This window comes from Pongo abelii, chromosome 4 (assembly GCF_028885655.2).
Source record: "Pongo abelii isolate AG06213 chromosome 4, NHGRI_mPonAbe1-v2.0_pri, whole genome shotgun sequence".
Classification (NCBI taxonomy): Eukaryota; Metazoa; Chordata; class Mammalia; order Primates; family Hominidae; genus Pongo; species Pongo abelii.
The window spans coordinates 78424923-78444608 of record NC_071989.2 but is presented as its reverse complement, the minus strand read 5'-3'; the positions used below and the strand labels follow the sequence as shown (position 1 = coordinate 78444608).

Genomic DNA, 19686 nt, shown 5'->3' with positions numbered 1-19686 from the left:
GCTGGGACCACAGGCGTGCGCCTCCACGCCTGGCTAATTTTTTGTATTTTTGTTAGAGACGGGGTTTTGCCATATTGGCCAGGCTGGTCTCGAACTCCTGAGCTCAGGCGATCTACCCACCTCACCCTCCCAAAGTGCTGAGATTACAGGTGTAAGCCATGGCACCAGGCCTATATTGCTTTACTTTTAAAATAGCTTAACAAAGACTATGACAAATGGTGAAAAAAATTTCACTTTATCTGTATCAGGATCTGAATACCACTACTAGACTAACAACATATATAAGTGTGCAGCATATAGGTGATAAGCTTCCCTACTCTTGCCCTACAAATATTAGTGGCATATTGTTTGTGCTAAAAGCAAACTAGTGATAAGATAGTACATTTTCCAATACAAATGACAGATTTCAAAATTAAAAATTAGATACAGGCCGGGCGCGGTGGCTCGTAATTCCAGCACTTTGGGAGGCCTAGGTGGGCAGATCACTTGAGGCCAGGAGATCGAGACCAGCCTGGCCAACATGGCAAAACCCCATCTCTACTAAAAATACAAAAAATTGGCTGGGCATGGTGGTGTGCACCTGTAATCCTAGCTACTCAGGAAGCTGAGGCAGGAGAATCGCTTGAACCTGGGAGGTGGAGGTTACAGTGAGCCGAGATCGCGATACTGCACTCCAGCCTGGGCAACAGAGCATGACTCTGTCTCAAAAAAAATAAACAAAATAAAAATAAGATATAGTATTGGCATTTACACAGACAATGGGTCTCTTTTGTAAGAGCTATTTTATGATGACTCCTAATAAATAAGACTTTGGAAGAAAGTTTAATGAAATCTTTTCCTCATGTATCTATTCCATAGTAAGCTTTATGTACTTTCATGAAAATGTATCCTGAATTTTCAAAGTAATTAGAAACTCAGAAACAGAAAAAACAATGGCTTGTAACACCTAAAACAGTAATGAAGACAGAAAGACAAACTAATTAAGCTTGCTGCCTTCCATTTATGTGGGTGATCTGGAATGTTTCTCTGAATATCCGGTAGGTAAAAATCACCAAATACTCCTTCTCTATGCTGAGTCTATCTTTACTCTTTGGGGACCCTGCAGTAACTCTATCCAGAACCATTACTAACTCTTATTAATTCATACTTTGCTCGTTTCTTCAGTGAGAATGAAAACTTTATGCTGGGCATGGTGGCTCAAGCCTGTAATCCCAGGCACTTTGGGAGGCCGAGTTGGGAGGATAGCTTGAGGCCAGGAGTTTGAGAGAAGCCTAAGCAACACAGCCAGACCTCGTCTCTACAAAAAATAAAACATTAACCACAAGTGGTGGCACATGTTTACAGCCCTAGCTACTCAAGAGGCTGAGGTGGGAGAACTGCTTGAGTACAGAAGTTTGAGGCTGCAGTGAGCTACGATTGTGTCTGTGTACTCCAGCCTGGGTGACAGAGCAAGACCCTGTCTTTTTTTTTTTTTTTTTTTAAAAAAAAAAGGAGAAAACTTTTCCTATCTGTCAGATTACATATTACATGAAATACTTACCATCTTTAGCTTCTGATCTATGTCCAAGTTTGATCTGATAGAAAGGGAAAAAAACCCAAATATATTAAAAATGTGTTAAAATATTTAGAATCAATGAATAATGTGTAAATATTTCAAATACTTCGCCACAGAAAAAAAAACAATTAGCAACCGATATGTACCTACTAGGCAAAAAGAGAGTAGGAATCATGATCAGAAAGATACAATTAACAATATAAGAGAGAATCAAATACCTACCCTTGTCCCTTAAGTTTCTGAACTACACATTCAAATAATAAAATTAAGAAAAATCTATTTTACCTTTTCAAGGTTCAATGTGGATCAAATAACTAAGGGTATCCTGATTAAAAACAAATATGTAACTTCAAATTAGCCTACTTGGGAGGAAAGATACAGAAAATAACATGCTGTATAGCTGGTAATAAGCCCAATAATATGCTCTTAGACACCACATTTTTCAAAAAGCAAAATTACAAATTGTGATGGTTAAAATGTTGTTACTCTGAATAAACATAACAAATTACATTAACAGGTTTAGTCTTACACAAAATAAATTACCTGGGTAAAGAACATTCTCTCACTGTTTTTTTTAGAAAACTGTCAGTAATCAAGAAAAGACTGGCGGGGCGTGGTGGCTCACACTTGTAAATTCCAACACTTTGACAGGCCAAGGTGGGAGGATCGCTTGATCCCAGGAGTTTAAGACCAGCCTGGGCAACATAGCAAGACCTTGTGTCTACTAAACATTTTTTAAAATTAGCCAGGAGTGGTGGCACGTGCCTACAGTCCCAAGTACTCAGGAGGCTGAAGCAGGAGGATTGCTTGAGCCCAGGCTACAGTGAGCCATGATCACACTGCTGTACTCCAGCCTAGGCAACGGAGAGAGACTGTCTCAAACAAACAAACAAAAACACAAGTGGCTCATGCCTGTAATCCCAGTATTTTGGGAGGCCTGGGTAGGAGGATCGCTTGAGTACAGGAGTTAAAGATCAGTCTAGGCAACACAGCAAGACCCCGTCTCTACAAAAAATGTAAAAAGTTACTGGGGCACTGGCTGGGTGCAGCAGCTCATGCCTGTAATCCCAGCACTTTGGGAGGCCGAGGCAGGTGGATCATGAGGTCAGGAGTTCAAGACCAGCATGGACAATATAGTGAAACTCCGTCTCTATTTAAAAAATACAGAAATTAGCCAGGCATGGTGGCACACGCCTGTAGTCCCAGCTACTTGGGAGGCTGAGGCAGAAGAATCGCTTGATCCCAGGAGGCGGAGCTTGCAGTGAGCTGAGATCGTGCCACTGCACTCCAGCCTGGGTGACAGAGCGAGACTCTGTCTCACAAAAAAAAAAAAAAAAAAGTTACTGGGGCATGGTTGCATGTGCCTGTAGTTCCATCTACTTGGGAGGCTGAAGTGGGAGGATTGCTTGAGCCCAGGAGTTCGAGGCTGCAGTGAGCTATGATTGCACCACTGCACTCCAGCCTGGGCAACAGAACAGGCGATCCTACTTCTAACAAACAAACAAAAACCACAGAATTTCTTAAAGTAGGCCATTTAGGATTCATGATTTGCTCACTATAGAGCCCCTGGGCCCTGAATAATCAGCAGTGGTAACCAGGGCCTCACCATAAGCCTCAGGTTAATCTCTGAGACATATTGGCTTCAGGTATGACACAGCACATTCACAGCTATAGTGGCTACCAGGAGAGACTCCTGTTTGAGAAAATGAGAGGGAAGAGGTAAAGGGGATTCTGTCTTGCAGCTTAGGGACCAGCTTGGTTGCCCTGGGGAAGAGCACCAGGTGGGCTACTAGGGTCCATGAATCCAGGCCTTGGCTCTTGGATGGCATTTCTGGACCTACCCCTGGAACAGAGGGGAACCCACTACCCTGAAGGTGAGTCCCAGGCCTGGCAGCATCCAGCATAAGCTGACTGAGGAGCCCTGGGCCTTAAGTGAACACTGGTGGTACCCTGGCAATACTCCCCTCCCCATGGGCCTGTGGTGCTGGTAGACATAGGAGCAACTCCTCTGCCTGAGGAAAGGGGAAGAAAGAATGGTAATACAGAGTCTGGTAATACAGAGAATTCTGGACCTTATCCAAGACCACCAAGATGGTACCTCTATAAGTCTAGAAGAACTACAGCATTACTGGGTTCGGGGTACCCCCTAATGCAGATACGATTACAGTGACCAAAGACATAGATTGCAACACTCTATTCCCTTTGAATACTTGGAATACCTTCCAATAAGAATAGTATAAACAAGTCCAGACTGTGAAGACTACAATAAATACCTGACTCTTCAACGTACAGATGGCAGTGAACATTCACAAGCATTAAGGCCATCCAGGAAAACATACCCTCACCAAATGAACTAAATTAGGCACTAGGGGTCAATCCTGCAGCGAAAGATATGTGACCTTTTAGTCAGAGAATTCGAAATAGCTGTTTTCAGAAAACTCAAAGAAATTCAAGATAACACAGAGAAGGAATTCAGAATCCTATCAGGTAAATTCAACAAATACTTGAAAGAATTAAAAAGAATTAACCAGAAATTCTGGAGTGGAAAGATGCAAGTGACATACTCAAGAATGCATCAGTCTTTGTTTTTTGGAGACGGAGTTTTGCTCTTGTTGCCCAGGCTGGAGTGCAATGGCACAATCTCAGCTCACTGCAACCTCTGCCTCCTGGGTTCAAGCAATTCTTCTGCCTCAGCCTCCCAGGTAGCTGGAATTATAGGCATGCACCACCATGCCCAGCTAATTTTGTATTTTTAGTAGAGACGAGGCTTCGCCATGTTGGTCAGTCTGGTCTCGAACTCCTGACCTAAATGATCCACCCGCCGTGGCCTCCCAAAGTGCTGGGATTACTGGTGTCAGCCACCATGCCCAACCCTTTTTTTTTCCTTTTTTGAAACAGAGTCTTGCTCTGTCACTCTGTCACCCAAGCTGGAGTGCAGTGGTGCAATCTCGGCTCACTGCAACCTCCGCCTCCCAGACTAAAGCCATCCTCTCCACTCAGACCCCCCAAGAAGCTGGGACCACAGGCACAAACCACCATGTCAAGCTAATTTTTCTATATTCTGTAGACATGGGGTTTCACCATGTCGCCCAGGCTGGTCTCAAACTCCTGAGCTCAAGTGATCCACCCACCTCGGCCTCCCAAAGTGCTGGGATTACAGGCATGAGCCACTGTGTCCAGCCGCATCAGCCTTTTAATAGCAGAATTGATAAAGCAGAAGGCAGAATTAATGAGCTTGAAGACAGGCTATTTGAAAACAGAGGAGACAAAAGAAAAAAATAAAAAAGAAATGAGACATGCCTACAAGATCTAGAAGACAGGCTCAAAAGGGCAAATCTAAGTGTTTTTGGCCTTAAAAAGGAGGTAGAGAGAGAGAGGCAAAGAAGAAAGTTAATTCAAAGGGATAACAGGAAACTTGCCAAACGCAGAAATAGGTACCAATAATTCAAGTACAAGAAAGTTATGGAACACTGGCCTGGGGACGGTGGCTCACGCTGGTTATCCCAGCTACTCAGGAGGCTAAGGCAGGAGAATCACTTGAACCCAGGAGGCAGAGGTTGCAGTGAGCCAAGACTGTGCCACTGCACTGCAGCCTGGGCAAGAAAAACAAGACTCTGTCTCCAAAAAAAAAAAAAAAGAAAAGAAGGTTATAGAATACCAAGCAGGTTTAACTCAAAGAAGACTACCTCAACACATTTAATAATCAAACTCTCAAAGTCAAGGAATAAGAAAGGATCCTAGGCCAGGCACGGTGGCTCACACCTGTAATTCCAGCACTTTGGGAGGCTGAGGATGGTGGGTCACCTGAGGTAGGGAATTCGAGACCAGCCTGACCAACATGGAGAAACCCCGTCTCTACTAAAAATACAAAATTAGCTGGGCGTGGTGGCACATGACTGTAATCCCAGCTACTTGGGAAGGCTGAGGCAGGAGAATCGCTTGAACCCGGGAGGAGGAGGTTGTGGTGAGCCAAGGTCATGCCATTGCACTCCACACTCCAGCCTGGGAAACAAGAATGAAACTCTGTCTCAAAAAAAAAAAAAAAAGAAAAGAAAAAGAAAGGATCCTAAAAGCAGCAAGAAGAAAAAAGAAACCAGTAACATATAATGGAGCCCCCAATATGTCTGGCAGCAGACTTTTCAGTAGAAACTTTATAGGACAGGAGAGACTGGCATGATAAAGTGCTGAAGGAAAATAACTTTTAACCTAGAATAGTATATTCAGCAAAAATATCCTTCAAACAGGAAGGAGAAATAAAGACTTTCCCAGACAAACAAAAGCTGAGAGATTTTATAAACACCAGGCCTGTCCTACAAGAAATGCTAAAGGGAGTTCCTCAATCAGAAAGACGTTAATGAGCAATATGAAATCATCTGAAGGTACAAAACTCACTGGTAATAGTAAGTACACAGAAAAACACATAATATTATAACACTGTAATTGTGGTATGTAAACTACTCATATCCAGCAGAAAGATAAAAAATGAACCAATCAAAAACAATAACAATTTTTCAAGACATAGTACAACAAAGTGGGGAGACGAAGTTAAAACGTTGAGTTTTATTAGTTTTCTTTTTGCTTGTTGGTTTGTTTATGTAATCAGTGTTGTCATCAGTTTAAAATAATGGGTTATATTATTTGCAAGCCTCATGTAACCTCGAATCTAAAAACATACAATAGATACACAAAAAAATAAAAATTAAGAAATTAAAATATACCACCAGAGAAAATCACCTTTACTACAAGGAAGACAGGAAGGAAGGACAGAAGGAAGGAAAGACCACAAACAACTACAAAACAAGTAAGAAAATGGCAGAAATAAAAGTTCTTACTTATCAATAATATCACTGAATATAAATAGGCTAAATGCTTCAATCATAAGACAGAGAGTGACTGAATGGATAAAAAAAAAAGAAGCCCCAATGATCTGTTGCCTACAAGAAGCACACTTTAACTATAAAGACACAGACAGACTGAAGGACATGGAAAAAAGATATTCACTGCCAATGGAAACCAAAAAAGAACAGGAGTAGTTATATCAAATAAAATAGATTTCAAGCAAAAACTGTAAAATGAGACAAAGTCACTACATAATGATAAAGGCGTCAATTCAGTAAGAGGATATAAAAATTGAAAATATATATGCACCCAACAATGGAGCACTCAGATATATAAAATATTTTTAGCACTAAAGAGAGAGGCAGACCCCATACAATAATAGCTGGAGGCTTCAACACCCCACTTTCACCATTGGACAGATCAATGCAGAAAATCAACAAAGACACATTGGACTTAATCCACAATACAGACCACATGGACCTAATAGATATTTATAGAAAATGTCATCCAACGGCTGCAGATTAAACATTCTTCTCTTCAGCAAATGAATGATTCTCAAGGACAGACCATATGTTAGGCCACAAAACAAGTCTTAAAACATTCCAAAAAACTGAAATCATATCAAGTATCTTTTCTGACCACAATGGGATAAAACCAGAAATCAATAACAAGAGGAATTTTGGAAACTATGTAATACACAAAAATTAAGCAATACACTCCTGAATGACCAGTGGGTGAATGGACAGATGAAGAAGAAAATTGAAAAATTTCTTCAAAGAAATGATAATGGAAACATAACATACCAAAAACCTTGGGATACAGGGAAAGCAGTACTCAGAGGGAAGTTTATAGCTATAACTGCCTACATGAAAAACAAAAACAAAAACAAAAACAAACCTTCGAATAAACAATGACGCATCTTAAAGAACTAGAAAAGCAGGAGCAAACCAATCCCAAAGTTAGAAGAAAATAATAAAAATCAGAGCAGAAATAAATGAAATTGAAACAAAAAAATACAAAAGATCAACAAAATAACAAGTCGGTGTATTGAAAAGACCATCAAAATTGGACACATGTTCTTCAGGTTGCCCACTTGGATCTCTCCCAAGTGCACTTTCATTTCTTTCCTACTCTAAAGCTTTTTAATAAACTTCCGGCCGGGTGCGGTGGCTCACACCTGTAATCCCAGCACTTTGGAAGGCCAAGGCGGGCAGATCATGAGGTCAGAAGATCGAGACCATCCTGGCCAACATGGTGAAACCCCATCTCTACTAAAAATACAAAAGTTGGCCAGGCGTGGTGGCATGCTCCTGTAATCCCAGCTACTCAGGAGGCTGAGGCAGGAGAATCACCTGGGAGGCGGAGATTGCAGTGAGCCGAGGTCGCGCCACTGCACTCCCAGCCTGGCGACAGAGCGAGACTCCATCTCAAAAAACAAACAAACAAACAAACAAACTTCCACTCCTGCTCTAGAAAAAAAAATCTCTCCTGCCACCATAAGAGGTGCCTTGCTTCCCTTTCACCTTCCGCCATTATTAAGTCTGGATTTTTGGTACATGCCAGGCAGAAAATGCCTGCATGACCAGTCCCAATAAAAACCCTGACCACTAAAGAACTTACCCAACCTTTAGACTAAAAGAAAAGGAGAGAAGATGCAAATAAATAAAAACAGATGTGAAAAAAGGGGACATTACAACCAATACCGCAGAAATCCAAAGGATCATTAGTGGCTACTATGAGTAACTATACGCCAAGAAACTGGAAAACCTAGAAGCAGATACATTCCTAGACACATACAACCTACCAAGATTGAACCATGAAAAAATTGAAAACCTAAACAGGCCAGTAACAAGTATTGAGATTGATGCCATAATAAAAAATCTCCCAGCAAAAAGCCCAAGACCTGATGGCTTCAATGCTGAATTTTACCAAACATTTGAAGAAGGGCTAGGCTGGGCACAGTGGCTATCCCAGCACTTTGGGAGGCCGAGGGAGGCAGATCACTTGAGGTCAGGAATTCGAGACCAGCCTGGGCAATATGGTGAAACCCCATCTCTACTAAAAATATAAAAAGTAGCCAGGCGTGGTGGTGCATGCCTGTAATCTCAGCTACTTGGGAGGCTGAGGCAGGAGAATCACTTGAACCCAGGAGGTGGAGGTTGCAATGAGCTGAGATGATGCCACTGCACTCCAGGCCTGGGTGGGCAATAGAGCGAGAAGAAAAAAATAAAAAAAATAAGAGGGTAGGGTAAGGGAGGGGAAGGGGAGGGGGAAGGGAGGGGAAAAGGAGGGAGGAGGGGGGAGGGGAGGGGGCTAATACCAATACTACTCAAACTATTCCAAAAAAACAGAGAAGTAAATACTTCCAAACTCATTCTATGGGGCCAGTATTACCCTGATACCAAAATCAGACAAAGACATCAAAATAAGAAAACTACAGGCCAATATCCTTGATGTACATTGATGTAAAAATCCTCAAAAAATACTAGCAAACTGAATTCAACAATACATAAAAAGATCATCATGACCAAGTGGGATTTATCCTGGGGATGCAAAGATGGTTCAACATATGCTATAATCAATCAACGTGATACATCATATCAACAAATGAAGGACAGAAACTATATAATCATTTCAATTGATGCTGAAAAAGCATTTGATAAAATCCAACATCCCTTCATGATAAAAACTCTAAAAAACTGGGTATAGAAGGAACATACCTCAACATAATAAAAGTCATATACTACAGACCCACAGCCAGTATACAGAATGGGGAAAAACTGATTTCCTTTAAGAGCTTGAACACACCAAGGATGCCCACTTTCACCACTGTTATTCAATATAGTACTGGAAGTCCTAGCAAGAACAAGCAAAGAAGTCAAATTCTTCTTGTTTGTAGATGATATGATCTTTTTTTTTTTGAGACGGAGTTTTGCTCTTGTTGCCCAGGCTGGAGTGCAATGGTGTGATCTCGGCTCACCACAACCTCCGCCGCCCAGGTTCAAGCAATTCTCCCGCCTCAGCCTCCCGAGTAGCTGGGATTACAGGCATGCACCAACACACCTGGCTAATTTTTTTTTGTACTTTTAGTAGAGACGAGGTTTCTCCATGTTGGTCAGGCTGGTCTCGAACTCCTAACCTCAGGTGATCAGCCCACCTCGGCCTCCCAAAGTGCTGAGATTACAGGCATGAGCCACCACGCCTGGCGACAATATGATCTTATATTTGGGAAAACCTAAAGACTCCACCAAAAAACGACTAGAACTGATAATTCACAAAAGTTGCAGGATACAAAAATCAACATACAAAAATCAGTAGCCCTGCTATATGCCACAGTGAACAATCTGAAAAAGAAATCAAGAAAGTAATCCCATTCACAACAGCTACAAATAAAATTAAATATCTAGGAATTAACCAAATTAAGTGAAAGATCTCTAAAATAAAAACTATTGAACGGGTGCGGTGGCTCACACCTGTAATCCCCGCATTTTGGGAGGCCAAAGCGGACAGATCACAAGGTCAGGAGTTCGAGACTAGTCTGGCCAACATAGTGAAACCCCGTCTCTACTAAAAATACAAAAAACTAGCCAGCTGCGGTGGTATGCGCCTGAAATCACAGCTACTCAGGAGGCTGAGGCAGGAGAATGGCGTGAACCCGGGAGGCACAGGTTGCGGTGAGCTGAGATCGCACCATTGAACTCCAGCCCAGGCAACAGTGCGAGACTCCGTCTCAAAAAACAAAAAAAACAAAAAAAACCAAAAAAACAAACTATCATTGGTGAAAGAAATTGAAGACAACACACCAAAAAAATGGAAAGATAATTCATATTCATGGATTGGAAGAATCAATATTGTTAAAATGTCCATACAACCTAAAGCAATCTATAGATTCAATGTAATCTCTATCAATATACCAATGACATTTGTCATGGAAATAGGAAAAACAATCCTAAAATTTGTGTGGAACCACCAAGACCCAGAATAGCCAAAGCTATCCTAAGAAAAAAGAACAAAAGGGAGGAATCACATTACCCGACTTCATACAACAAAGCTATAATAACCAAAACAGCATGATATTGGCATAAAAACAGACACACAGACCAATGGAACAGAATAGAGAACCCAGAAAAAAATCCATACATCTACAGCAAACTCATTTTCAACAATGGTGCCAATAACATACAATGAGGAAAAGACAGTTTCTTCAATAAATGGTGCTGTGCCTTAAGCAGAGGTTAGGTTTGCTGGACAGATTTAAGTTGATGCCTTCTGCATTGATAGTCTCTAGAGATTTAGTCTTTCTAGTCTTTCTTCTCTTCCTGGTGCAGAGAGGGAGACACCCTGTCAAAGAGATACTCCTTTACAAACGTACACTTCCCTTAAAAAAGGGCAACTTTTCAGAACTACTCCTGTATCTGCAGTTTCTCAGGATAACCAGCTCACAATAATCAACATGCCAAAAAGGCATATTTTTGAAACCACCTTTGCAAAAATTACAACAGTGAGTAAAACGTGATATAGCTGACTCCATCTTTGCTTTTTTTTTTTTTTTGAGACGGAGTTTTTGCTCTTGTTGCCCAGGCTGGAGTGCAAAGGTGCAATCTCAGCTTACTGCAACCTCCACCTCCTGGGTTCAAGGAATTCTCCTGCCTCAGCCTCCAGAGTAGCTGGAATTACAGGCATGCACCACCACGCCCGGCTAATTTTGTATTTTTAGTAGAGACGGGGTTTCTCCATGTTGGTCAGGCTGGTCTCAAACTCCCAACCTCAGGTGATCCGCCTGCCTCCGCCTCCCAAAGTGCTGAGATTACAGACATGAGCCACTGCGCTGGCCGTATCTTTGCTTTTAATCTCACAAGCTCTTTGCTCATTCCTGAGTGTTGGCAATGCTAACTATGGGAGAAATTCAGTTTAGAGTTTAGCTTTAAAACAAAGATGATTAACAGTCCTTTCCCAAAATTAACCCACTCCTTGCTCAGAGACTAAAAGCATCTTTGTAAAATTACACAAGGTTATTGTTTAGGAGTTATGTAGCCAAGAGTAACAGGAATTTTGCAACCTCCGCATTTGCTCCTATAGATAACATCACTATTGTAAAACGTAAAACTGTTGGTTGGGGTATCTTTCAGACCTTGCATTTTAATGGACCAATTGGTGCCACTTGGACCAGGAGCCCATATGAAGAAACTGACTCAACCGGTTCTGTGACCCCTACTCAGGAACTGAGTCAGGGCAAGAAGACAGTTTCAACTCCCTACAATTTTATCCAAGACCCAACCAATCAGCATTCTCCATTCCCTAGCCCACTGCCTACCAAACTATCCTTGAAAAACCCTAGCCTCCGAATTCTCAGGGAGGCAGATTTAAGAATTATCTACTGTCTTCCTCACTTGGTTGGCTCTGTGACAATTAAACTCTTTCTTTGTTGCAAACAAAATAAATAAGTGGTGCTGGGAAAACTGGATATCCATATGCAGAAGAATGAAACTAGACCCATATCTCTCATCATATACAAAAATCAAATCAAAATGGATTAAAGACTTAAGTTGAAGACTTCAAACTATGAAACTACTAAAAGAAAACAGTGGAAAACCTCTCCAAGACATTGGACTGGGCAGAGTTCTAGAGTAATACCCCACAAGCACAGGCAACCAATGCAAAAATGGACAAATGGGATCACATCAAGTTAAGATGCTTCTGCAGAGCAAAGCAAACAACACAGTGAAGAGAAAACCCACAGAATGAGAGAAAATATTTGCAAACTACCCATCTGATAAGAGATTAATATCCAGAATATATAAGAAGCTCAAACAACTCTATATGAAAAAAATCTAATAATCCAGTTTAAAAATGGGCAAAAGATCTGAGTAGATATTTCTCAAAAGAAGACATACAAATGGCAGACAGCATAAGAAAAGGTGCTCAACATCACTGAGCATCAGAAAAATGCAAATGAAAACTACAATGGGGGCTGGGCCCGGTGGCTCATGTCCGTAATCCCAGCACTTTGGGAGGCTGAGGCGGGCGGATCATGTGGTCTGGAGTTCGAGACCAGCCTGGCCAACATGGTGAAACCACGTCTCTACTAAAAATATAAAAATTAGCCGGCTGTGGTGGTGCAGTGTGCACCTGTAATCCCAGCTACTCAGGAGGCTGAGGCAGGAGAATTGCTTGAACCCGGGAGGCGGAGGTTGCAGTAAACTGAGATTGCACCACTGCACTCCAGCCTGGGCGACAGAGCAAGACTCTGTCTCAAAAAAAAAAAAAAAAAACCTACAATGAGAGAGCATCTCACCCAAGTTTAAATGGCTTTTATCCAAAAGATAAGGATGAATCCTGGTGAAGGATGTGGAGAAAAGGGAACCCTAGGTACACAGTTGGTGGGAATGTAAATTAGTACAACCACCATGGAGGACAGTTTGGAGGTTCCTCAAAAAACTAAAAATAGAGCTATCATATGATCTAGCAATTCCATTGCCATGTATATATGCCAACAGAATCAGTATGTCCAAGAGATATCTGAACTCCCATGTTTATTGCAGCACTATTCACAATAGCCAAGATTTGGAGGCAATCTATGCGTCCATCAACAAATGAATGAATAAAGAAAATGTGGTGCATATACACAAAGAGTACCATTCAAAAATAAAAAAGAGGCCAGGCGCAGTGGCTCACACCTGTAATCCCAGCACTTTGGGAGGCCAAGGCAGGCAGATCACTTGAGGTCAGGAGATAGAGACCATCCTGGCCAACATGGAAACCCCGTCTCTACTAAAAACACAAAAAATTAGCTGGGTGTGGTGGCACGTGTCTGTAATCCCAGCTACTTGGGAGGCTGAGGCAGGAGAACTGCTTGAACCTGTGAGGTGGAGGTTGCAGTGAGCCGAGATCGTGCCATTGCACTCCAGCCTGGCGACAGAGGGAGACTCTGTCTCAAAAAAAAAAAAAAAAAAGGAAAAAAAAGAAAAGGAAGGAGCTAAGAACAGTTGATTTTAAAATTCTTAACATTTTCCACACATAATAAAAAATAGAGTAATTTCATAAAGCCCTCTACTCCATCACCCAGATTCAACAGTGACCAATATTTTGCCACACTTACTTCATTCATCCAACCTCTCCTTTTTGTTGGCTAAAATATTTTAAAACCTCAGACTTCATGTCATTTCACTCCAACATACTTAAGTAAGCATCTCTAAAATATAGACATTCTTACATAACCATGCCATTTTGACACCTAACAAAATTAACAATAATGCCACAGTAGCATCTAATATCTAGTTCCTATTCAAATTTTCCTGATTCAGATTTCCCAACTGTCTCATAGAGTAGCCAAAATGATTTTGAAGAATAAAAACAAGATGTATGGGAGTTGACAGATTTTAAGACTTATTAAAGTCACTGTAGTATTTCAATAGCAATGGGAAAACAAACAAACAAACCCACCACTGGAACAGAATAGTGTGCCCAGAAATTGGACCCAAGTTCCAACACTGGAACTTGGTATTGCAAGGGTATGGGGAATTTGGCATTACAACTCATTGGGAAAAGGACAGACTATTAATATAGTACTGGGACAACTGAAGAAAAAATACTCAATCTTAGCCAGGCACAGTGGCTCATGCCTGTAATCCAAGCACTTTGGGAGACTGAGGCAGGAGGATGGCTTGAGGCCAGGAGTTCAAGACCAGCCTGGCCAACATAGAAAGACCCTGTCTCTATTGGAAAAAAAAAAAAATACTGGATCCTCATATCATACAACAAAGAAAAAACTTGTTGATGGAATAAAGATCTAAGTATTAAAATCAATATTTTAAAAATTTTAGAAGAAAATACAGAATTCTTTGTAATCCAGAAACAGGAAAGCACATAAAAAGGAAACCTTTAAAGGTTTCAAAAAAATTAACAAATTCAATCATATTAAAATTTAACTTTCAGTAACTCAAAGATACCATAAATAAACTAAAAGCCTTGCCAAAGACTGGGAGATGATATATGCAATGTATATTTCTGACAAAGGATCAATATCCAGAATATAAAAGAATTCTGACTGGTTGCTATGGCTCACATCTGTAATCCCAGTTCTTTGGGAGGCCGATGCTGGAGGATTGCTTAAGGCCAGGAGTTTGACCAGACTGGACAACAAAGTGAAACCTTGTCTCTATTAAAAAAAAACAAAAAGTATGAATAAGTCCAATAAATCAATAGGACAAAAAAAGTACATAATCCAACAGAAAACAGGAGAAAATCTAAGAAGCCAGTAAGTGTAAGAAAAGATGATGAACTTTACCAGTAATCAGAAAAATGTTAATTGAAACAGTAAGTACATACCATTTTCAATCTACATAATTGGCAAACGTTTTAAAGTCTGACAATGCAAATGATGTTGAGAATGTGGTGGGACAGTAAACTGGTCCAATCATTCTGGAGAGCAATTTGACCATATCTGGTAAAGCTGATGGTTGTGATACTCTGAAGCAACAATTCATAATTTGTTTCAATTATAGATACATTCTCTAGAGAAACTCAAACCTGCATACAAGATGACTCACAGGTGACTATCCAGAGAAGAAATGTATTAAAGGAAAACATTAAAAAGCAGCCTAAATGTTTATCAACGAGAGTTTGGATAGAAAATTTCAGTGTAGCCATATAATGGAATCTAATAATCAATGAGCATGAATCAACTGGATCTACATGTATCATATGATATAGAGGATTTCAGAAATAATGTTGACTCAGAATAACAAGTTGCAGGCTGGGTGTGGTGGCTCAAGCCTGTAATCTCAGCACTTTGGGAGGCCGAGGTGGGCAGATCAGCTGAGGTCAGCAGTTGAGAGGCTGTGGCAGGAGAAATGCTTGAGCCTGGGGAGGTGGAGGTTGCAGTGAGCCGAGATCAAGCCACTGCACTCCAGCCTGTGCGACAGAGTGGGACCCCGTCTCAAAAAAAAAATAAAAATAAAAAAAATAAAAGAATAACAAGTTGCAGAAGAGTATACCAAATATACATATATAGCTTAAAGTATGCAATACTGGCTGAGTACAGTGGCTCACGCCTGTAATCTCAGCACTTTGGGAGGCTAAGGTGGAAGGATCACTTGAGCCCAGGAGTTGAAGACCAGCCTAGTCAACATAGTGAGACCCTGTCTCTACAAAAAAAGAACAAATTTAGTGGGGCATGGTGGCATGTACCTGTACTCCTAGCTGGTTGGGAGGCTGAGGCAGATGGAATGCTTGAGACCAGGAGGTCAAGGCTTCAGTGAGCTATGATTGTGCCACTACACTCCAGCCACTACACTCCAGCCAGGGAAACACACAGCAAGTTGCTGTCTCAAAAAAAAAAAAAAAAAAAAAGGAAAAAAAAGTATGCAATACGATATATTGTTTCGAGATACACAGATTTAAGACACACACTGAAAAATGAGATATAACCCAAAAGGCCATCAGTAGGGGATTGGTTAAATAAATTGGGAAACAAATTCCACATAATCTTTTTAAAAGGATGAGATAAATCAGTATTTCTAAAGTCCAAGACACAACAGGTGAATGAGTACAGAGTAACTTATTTAATGATTCCTTCCCTTTTTATAAAATGAAACACATGCTAGCAAATGAATGGGAGTAGAAATTATGAGTGTTGGAATAAGGTCTACAACACCAAATCCTCAATGTTCATAGTAGAAAGTATAGACAACGTCTAAAACTGGGGGAGAAAAAACACCTCAAGAAGTAGGCCAGGCATAGTGACTCACACGTGTAATCCCAGCAATTAGGGAGGCCTAGGCAGGACAATCACTTGAGGTCAGGAGACTAGCAGGGGCACCATGCCTGGCTAATGTTTGTATTTTAGTAGACACAGGGGTTTCACCATGTTGACCAGGCTGGTCTTGAACTCCTGACCTCAGGTGATCCGCCCGCCTCGAGCTCCCAAAGTGCTGGTATTACAAACATGAGCCACCGCGCCCAGCCAAAAGGCCAATACATTTTTAACAGTGTCTACAAATGTACTAGCCATGGCCCTAGGTACAGTGTGAATGGAATTAAACGGACAATAAGCTCATAGGAGGATTTCAAATTTCGACAAATGCCACATCGATGACAGAAATATAGCAAAGCATAGGGAAGGAGGGAGGCATACCTGTTTTAGCTGGAATGAACAAAGAAGGCCTCTATGGAGGAGACATTTGAGTGAAATCTGGATAAGGAATCAGCCATGCCATGTTCTAGAGGGAAAATATACCAACCAAGAAGCCAGACCAAATGCAATGATCCTGTGATTCTCGGACTGGAATAAATTTAATTTGTACAGGGACAGAAAAGTCAGTGTGGCTATGATATAGTGAACCAGAGACAGAATTAAAAAGATGACTAAGCCAGGCTTGGTGGCATGTGTCTATAGTCCCAGTTACCTTGGAGGCTGGGGTGGAAGGATTACTTTAGTCCAGGAGTTGGTGGCTGCAGTGAGCTATGGCTGTGCCACTACACTCCAACACTTCCACCTGGGTGACAGAGTGAGACCTCCTCCCGCCCCACCACCACAAAAGAAAGAAAGATGACGAAAGATTCAGGAGAGTTAGGGGTTTTAAAGGGAGTGGTTGTAGTGGTGGATCATAAAACATAAACTAGAAAACAAGGACATAACAAAAGTAAAAAAAAAAAAAAAAAAAAAAAAGGCCAGGCACAGTGGCTCACACCTGTAATCCCAGCATTTTGGGAGGCCGAAGTGGGTGGATCAACTGAGGTAAGGAGTTCGAGACCAGCCTGGCCGACATGGTGAAACCCTGTCTCTACTAAAAATACAAAAATTAGCTGGGCGTAGTGGCAGGTTCCTGTAGTCCCAGCTACTGGAGAGGCTGAGACAGGAGAAGCGCTTGAACCCGGGAGGCAGAGGTTCCAGTGAGCTGAGATCGCACAATTACACTCCGGCCTGGGCGACAAGAGCAAAACTCTGTCTCAAAAAAAATAAAAAATAAAAATAAAAAATAAAAAAAATTATGGCAGGAATAATTGAGAAGAAGGAGTCAGCCAGGTTTTAAATGAATGCAAGAGAGTGCCTAGAGGCTGGAAGATGACCAAAAAAGGGGGGAATTAATGTTAAATATGGATAACTTCCAAGGAGTTAGGGTTTTTGAAGGAGGAGAAGCAGATTCAAAGTAGCAACCGTAACAAAAGCAGTATCAGGACACCCGGATTTAAATCCCAGCTTCAGCAATTACTAGCTGTGTGATCTTGACAAATCACCTAATCGCTCAGCCTCAGGTACCTCAAGTATAAAATAGGGTTACTTTTAACCACTTTACAGATTGTTTTGAAGGTTAAAAGAAACAATGTAGGTGAACGTGAGTTATGTAATTATGACCCAAGTCTTTTTTTTTTTTTTTTTTTTTAAGATGGAGTCTCCCTCTGTCACCAGGCTGGAGCACAGTGGCGCCATCTCGGCTCATTGCAACCTCCACCTCCCAGGTTCAAGTGATTCTCCTGCCTCTGCCTCCCGAGTAGCTGGGATTACAGACACGTGCCACCACACCCAGCTAATATTTGTATTTTTAGTAGAGAGAGGGTTTCACCATGTTGGCCAGGATGGTCTCGATCTCTTGACCTCAAGTGATCCGCCCACCTCGGCCTCCCAAAGTGCTGGGATTACAGGTGTGAGCCACCGCGGCCGGCCCGACCCAAGTCTTTTGAATGAATATAAGAAGCTACTCAATCCGTCCCAAGTCTTTTGAATGAATGTAAGAAGCTACTGAACTCATTTTAGACTTCACATCAATGTTGTTAATGTTAGTGAAAGTCTTTCATGGTAAATCCGTACACAGAAAATACAGATACGACACACTAAGTGGATGCAGGTGAGGTATAAACAGTGACCTAGAAAGATCATGGTATCAAATAGTTCTGAGGACCGAAAAGATGGGCAGTACTTGCCCACAACATATGAGTTTATGGAGTGAAAATAACATAGAGCTGCTTCTTCATTTCAATAGAAATTAAAACGGGTTCAACCCTAGAGTTCCGTTTGGGAACACAAAGCACTAATTAATCATTTTGTCTCTGAAAATGACATGAGTAACTCATTATCAGAGTATGGTCAAGACTAATAAAATGGCTATCAGTCAATTAATAACACAGACATCTTCAAGGAGACTTGAAGAAAAACAACATAAAAAGGTAACTCACTTTCTTAATGGCGACAATTTGGTTGGTATTCTTATCTCTGGCCTTGTAAACCGTGGCAAACTAGAAAGAAAAATAGGAATAACATAAGTTTATGGGAGTTTTTGTGTTTGCCTTTTTGCATTTTTACATTTCGCGAAGCAAACAGCCCAGAGTTCCTGAGCAGACTCGCGGCGGCTGGAAACGTGGCGGGTCAGTCTCCGTCCAGCTCCAAGGTACTCTTCAGCAAGGAGAGGCCGCTCAGGGATTCACTCCCAGGATGTAAAGAAGGGGCAGCAAGTGCGTCTGGGCGGTTTCCCCCAACGAGAACGAGCAGCCAAGCCAGACCTCCGGCCTCCACGGGAAAACCGGCAAAGGTGGAGGCGGCGCGGGGCTGTCCGCTCGCGGCCCTCCCCGTCCTTCCAGAGAGCCTCACCTGTCCCTCCCCAAGGAAGTCCAGCTTCTCATAACGCTTTGCCCGAGACTTCACGTCCAGAGCCATCCGGCACCGTAAAGCCCGACTGCAGCCGAAAGGGGCGAGCTCCCAGGACAGCACGAATTTAAAGCTACCTTAAAACCTCCAACAGCCACTTCCGTCCACCGGGCTCCGTCGCTTTAGTATCCCCGCCCCACTTCCGTGGTGGGCGGAGGAGGCTGCGCTAGGCCCAGGCGGTTGGCGTTCCCCACCCGTCACGTGACGCCTGTCGGTGCCTGAAGTGGGGCATCTTCAATGGCTGCTGTGTCACTCTGTTACCGTTTTAACTTGGGTATTTTCTACATTACCAGGGACTGGTCAGCGTTCTAATTTGGTGTTCCATGTTCGGGGTTTGGTAGGTGTCTGTGAATGTAGAAGGTTTGGCCTTGTACCTGTTCTCGCTTTTTGGTTCTTGCTCGAGCGCGTCCTGTCGCCGTGGTTGCTATGGACGCCAAACCCTGCTATCTCAGATTACTGAGACGAGTGCCAAGTTCTTACGGGCTGGTCAAGAGTATTCTTAGTCCAGTCCCTTTATGAAGAAGCAGGCCCAGGAAAACAAAATCCAACTCAACTGAAACGTGCTGTGGGAATCAGCTTCTAGTCCTCAGTTTTCTATTCGGCAAAATGGGAAAAATAATGAACTACATCACAGGTGATTGTGGGTATT

The 19686-nt window shown here is 42.0% G+C and overlaps 1 protein-coding gene across 5 annotated transcripts in view; it reads right to left on the bottom strand.

Moving 5' to 3' along the window:
• Positions 1-19451, bottom strand: part of CDK7 (cyclin dependent kinase 7) — a 43268-nt gene extending 23817 nt beyond the window's left edge. Inside the window, exons 1-3 of one of the 5 annotated variants that reach the window (XM_009240771.4) lie at positions 18981-19451; positions 18569-18628; positions 1541-1574 (exon numbers count right to left, since the gene is read on the bottom strand). In XM_009240771.4, coding sequence (XP_009239046.2) covers positions 1541-1574; positions 18569-18628; positions 18981-19046 — 160 coding nt within the window. In that variant the 5' untranslated portion in view covers positions 19047-19451. Of the gene's footprint in view, positions 1-1540; positions 1575-15583; positions 15699-18568; positions 18629-18980 lie in introns of those variants that run through there. The other 4 variants (XM_024247461.3, XM_054555608.2, XM_063724136.1 and 1 more) reach the window with 4 other exon arrangements.
• Positions 19452-19686: the final 235 nt, after the last annotated feature.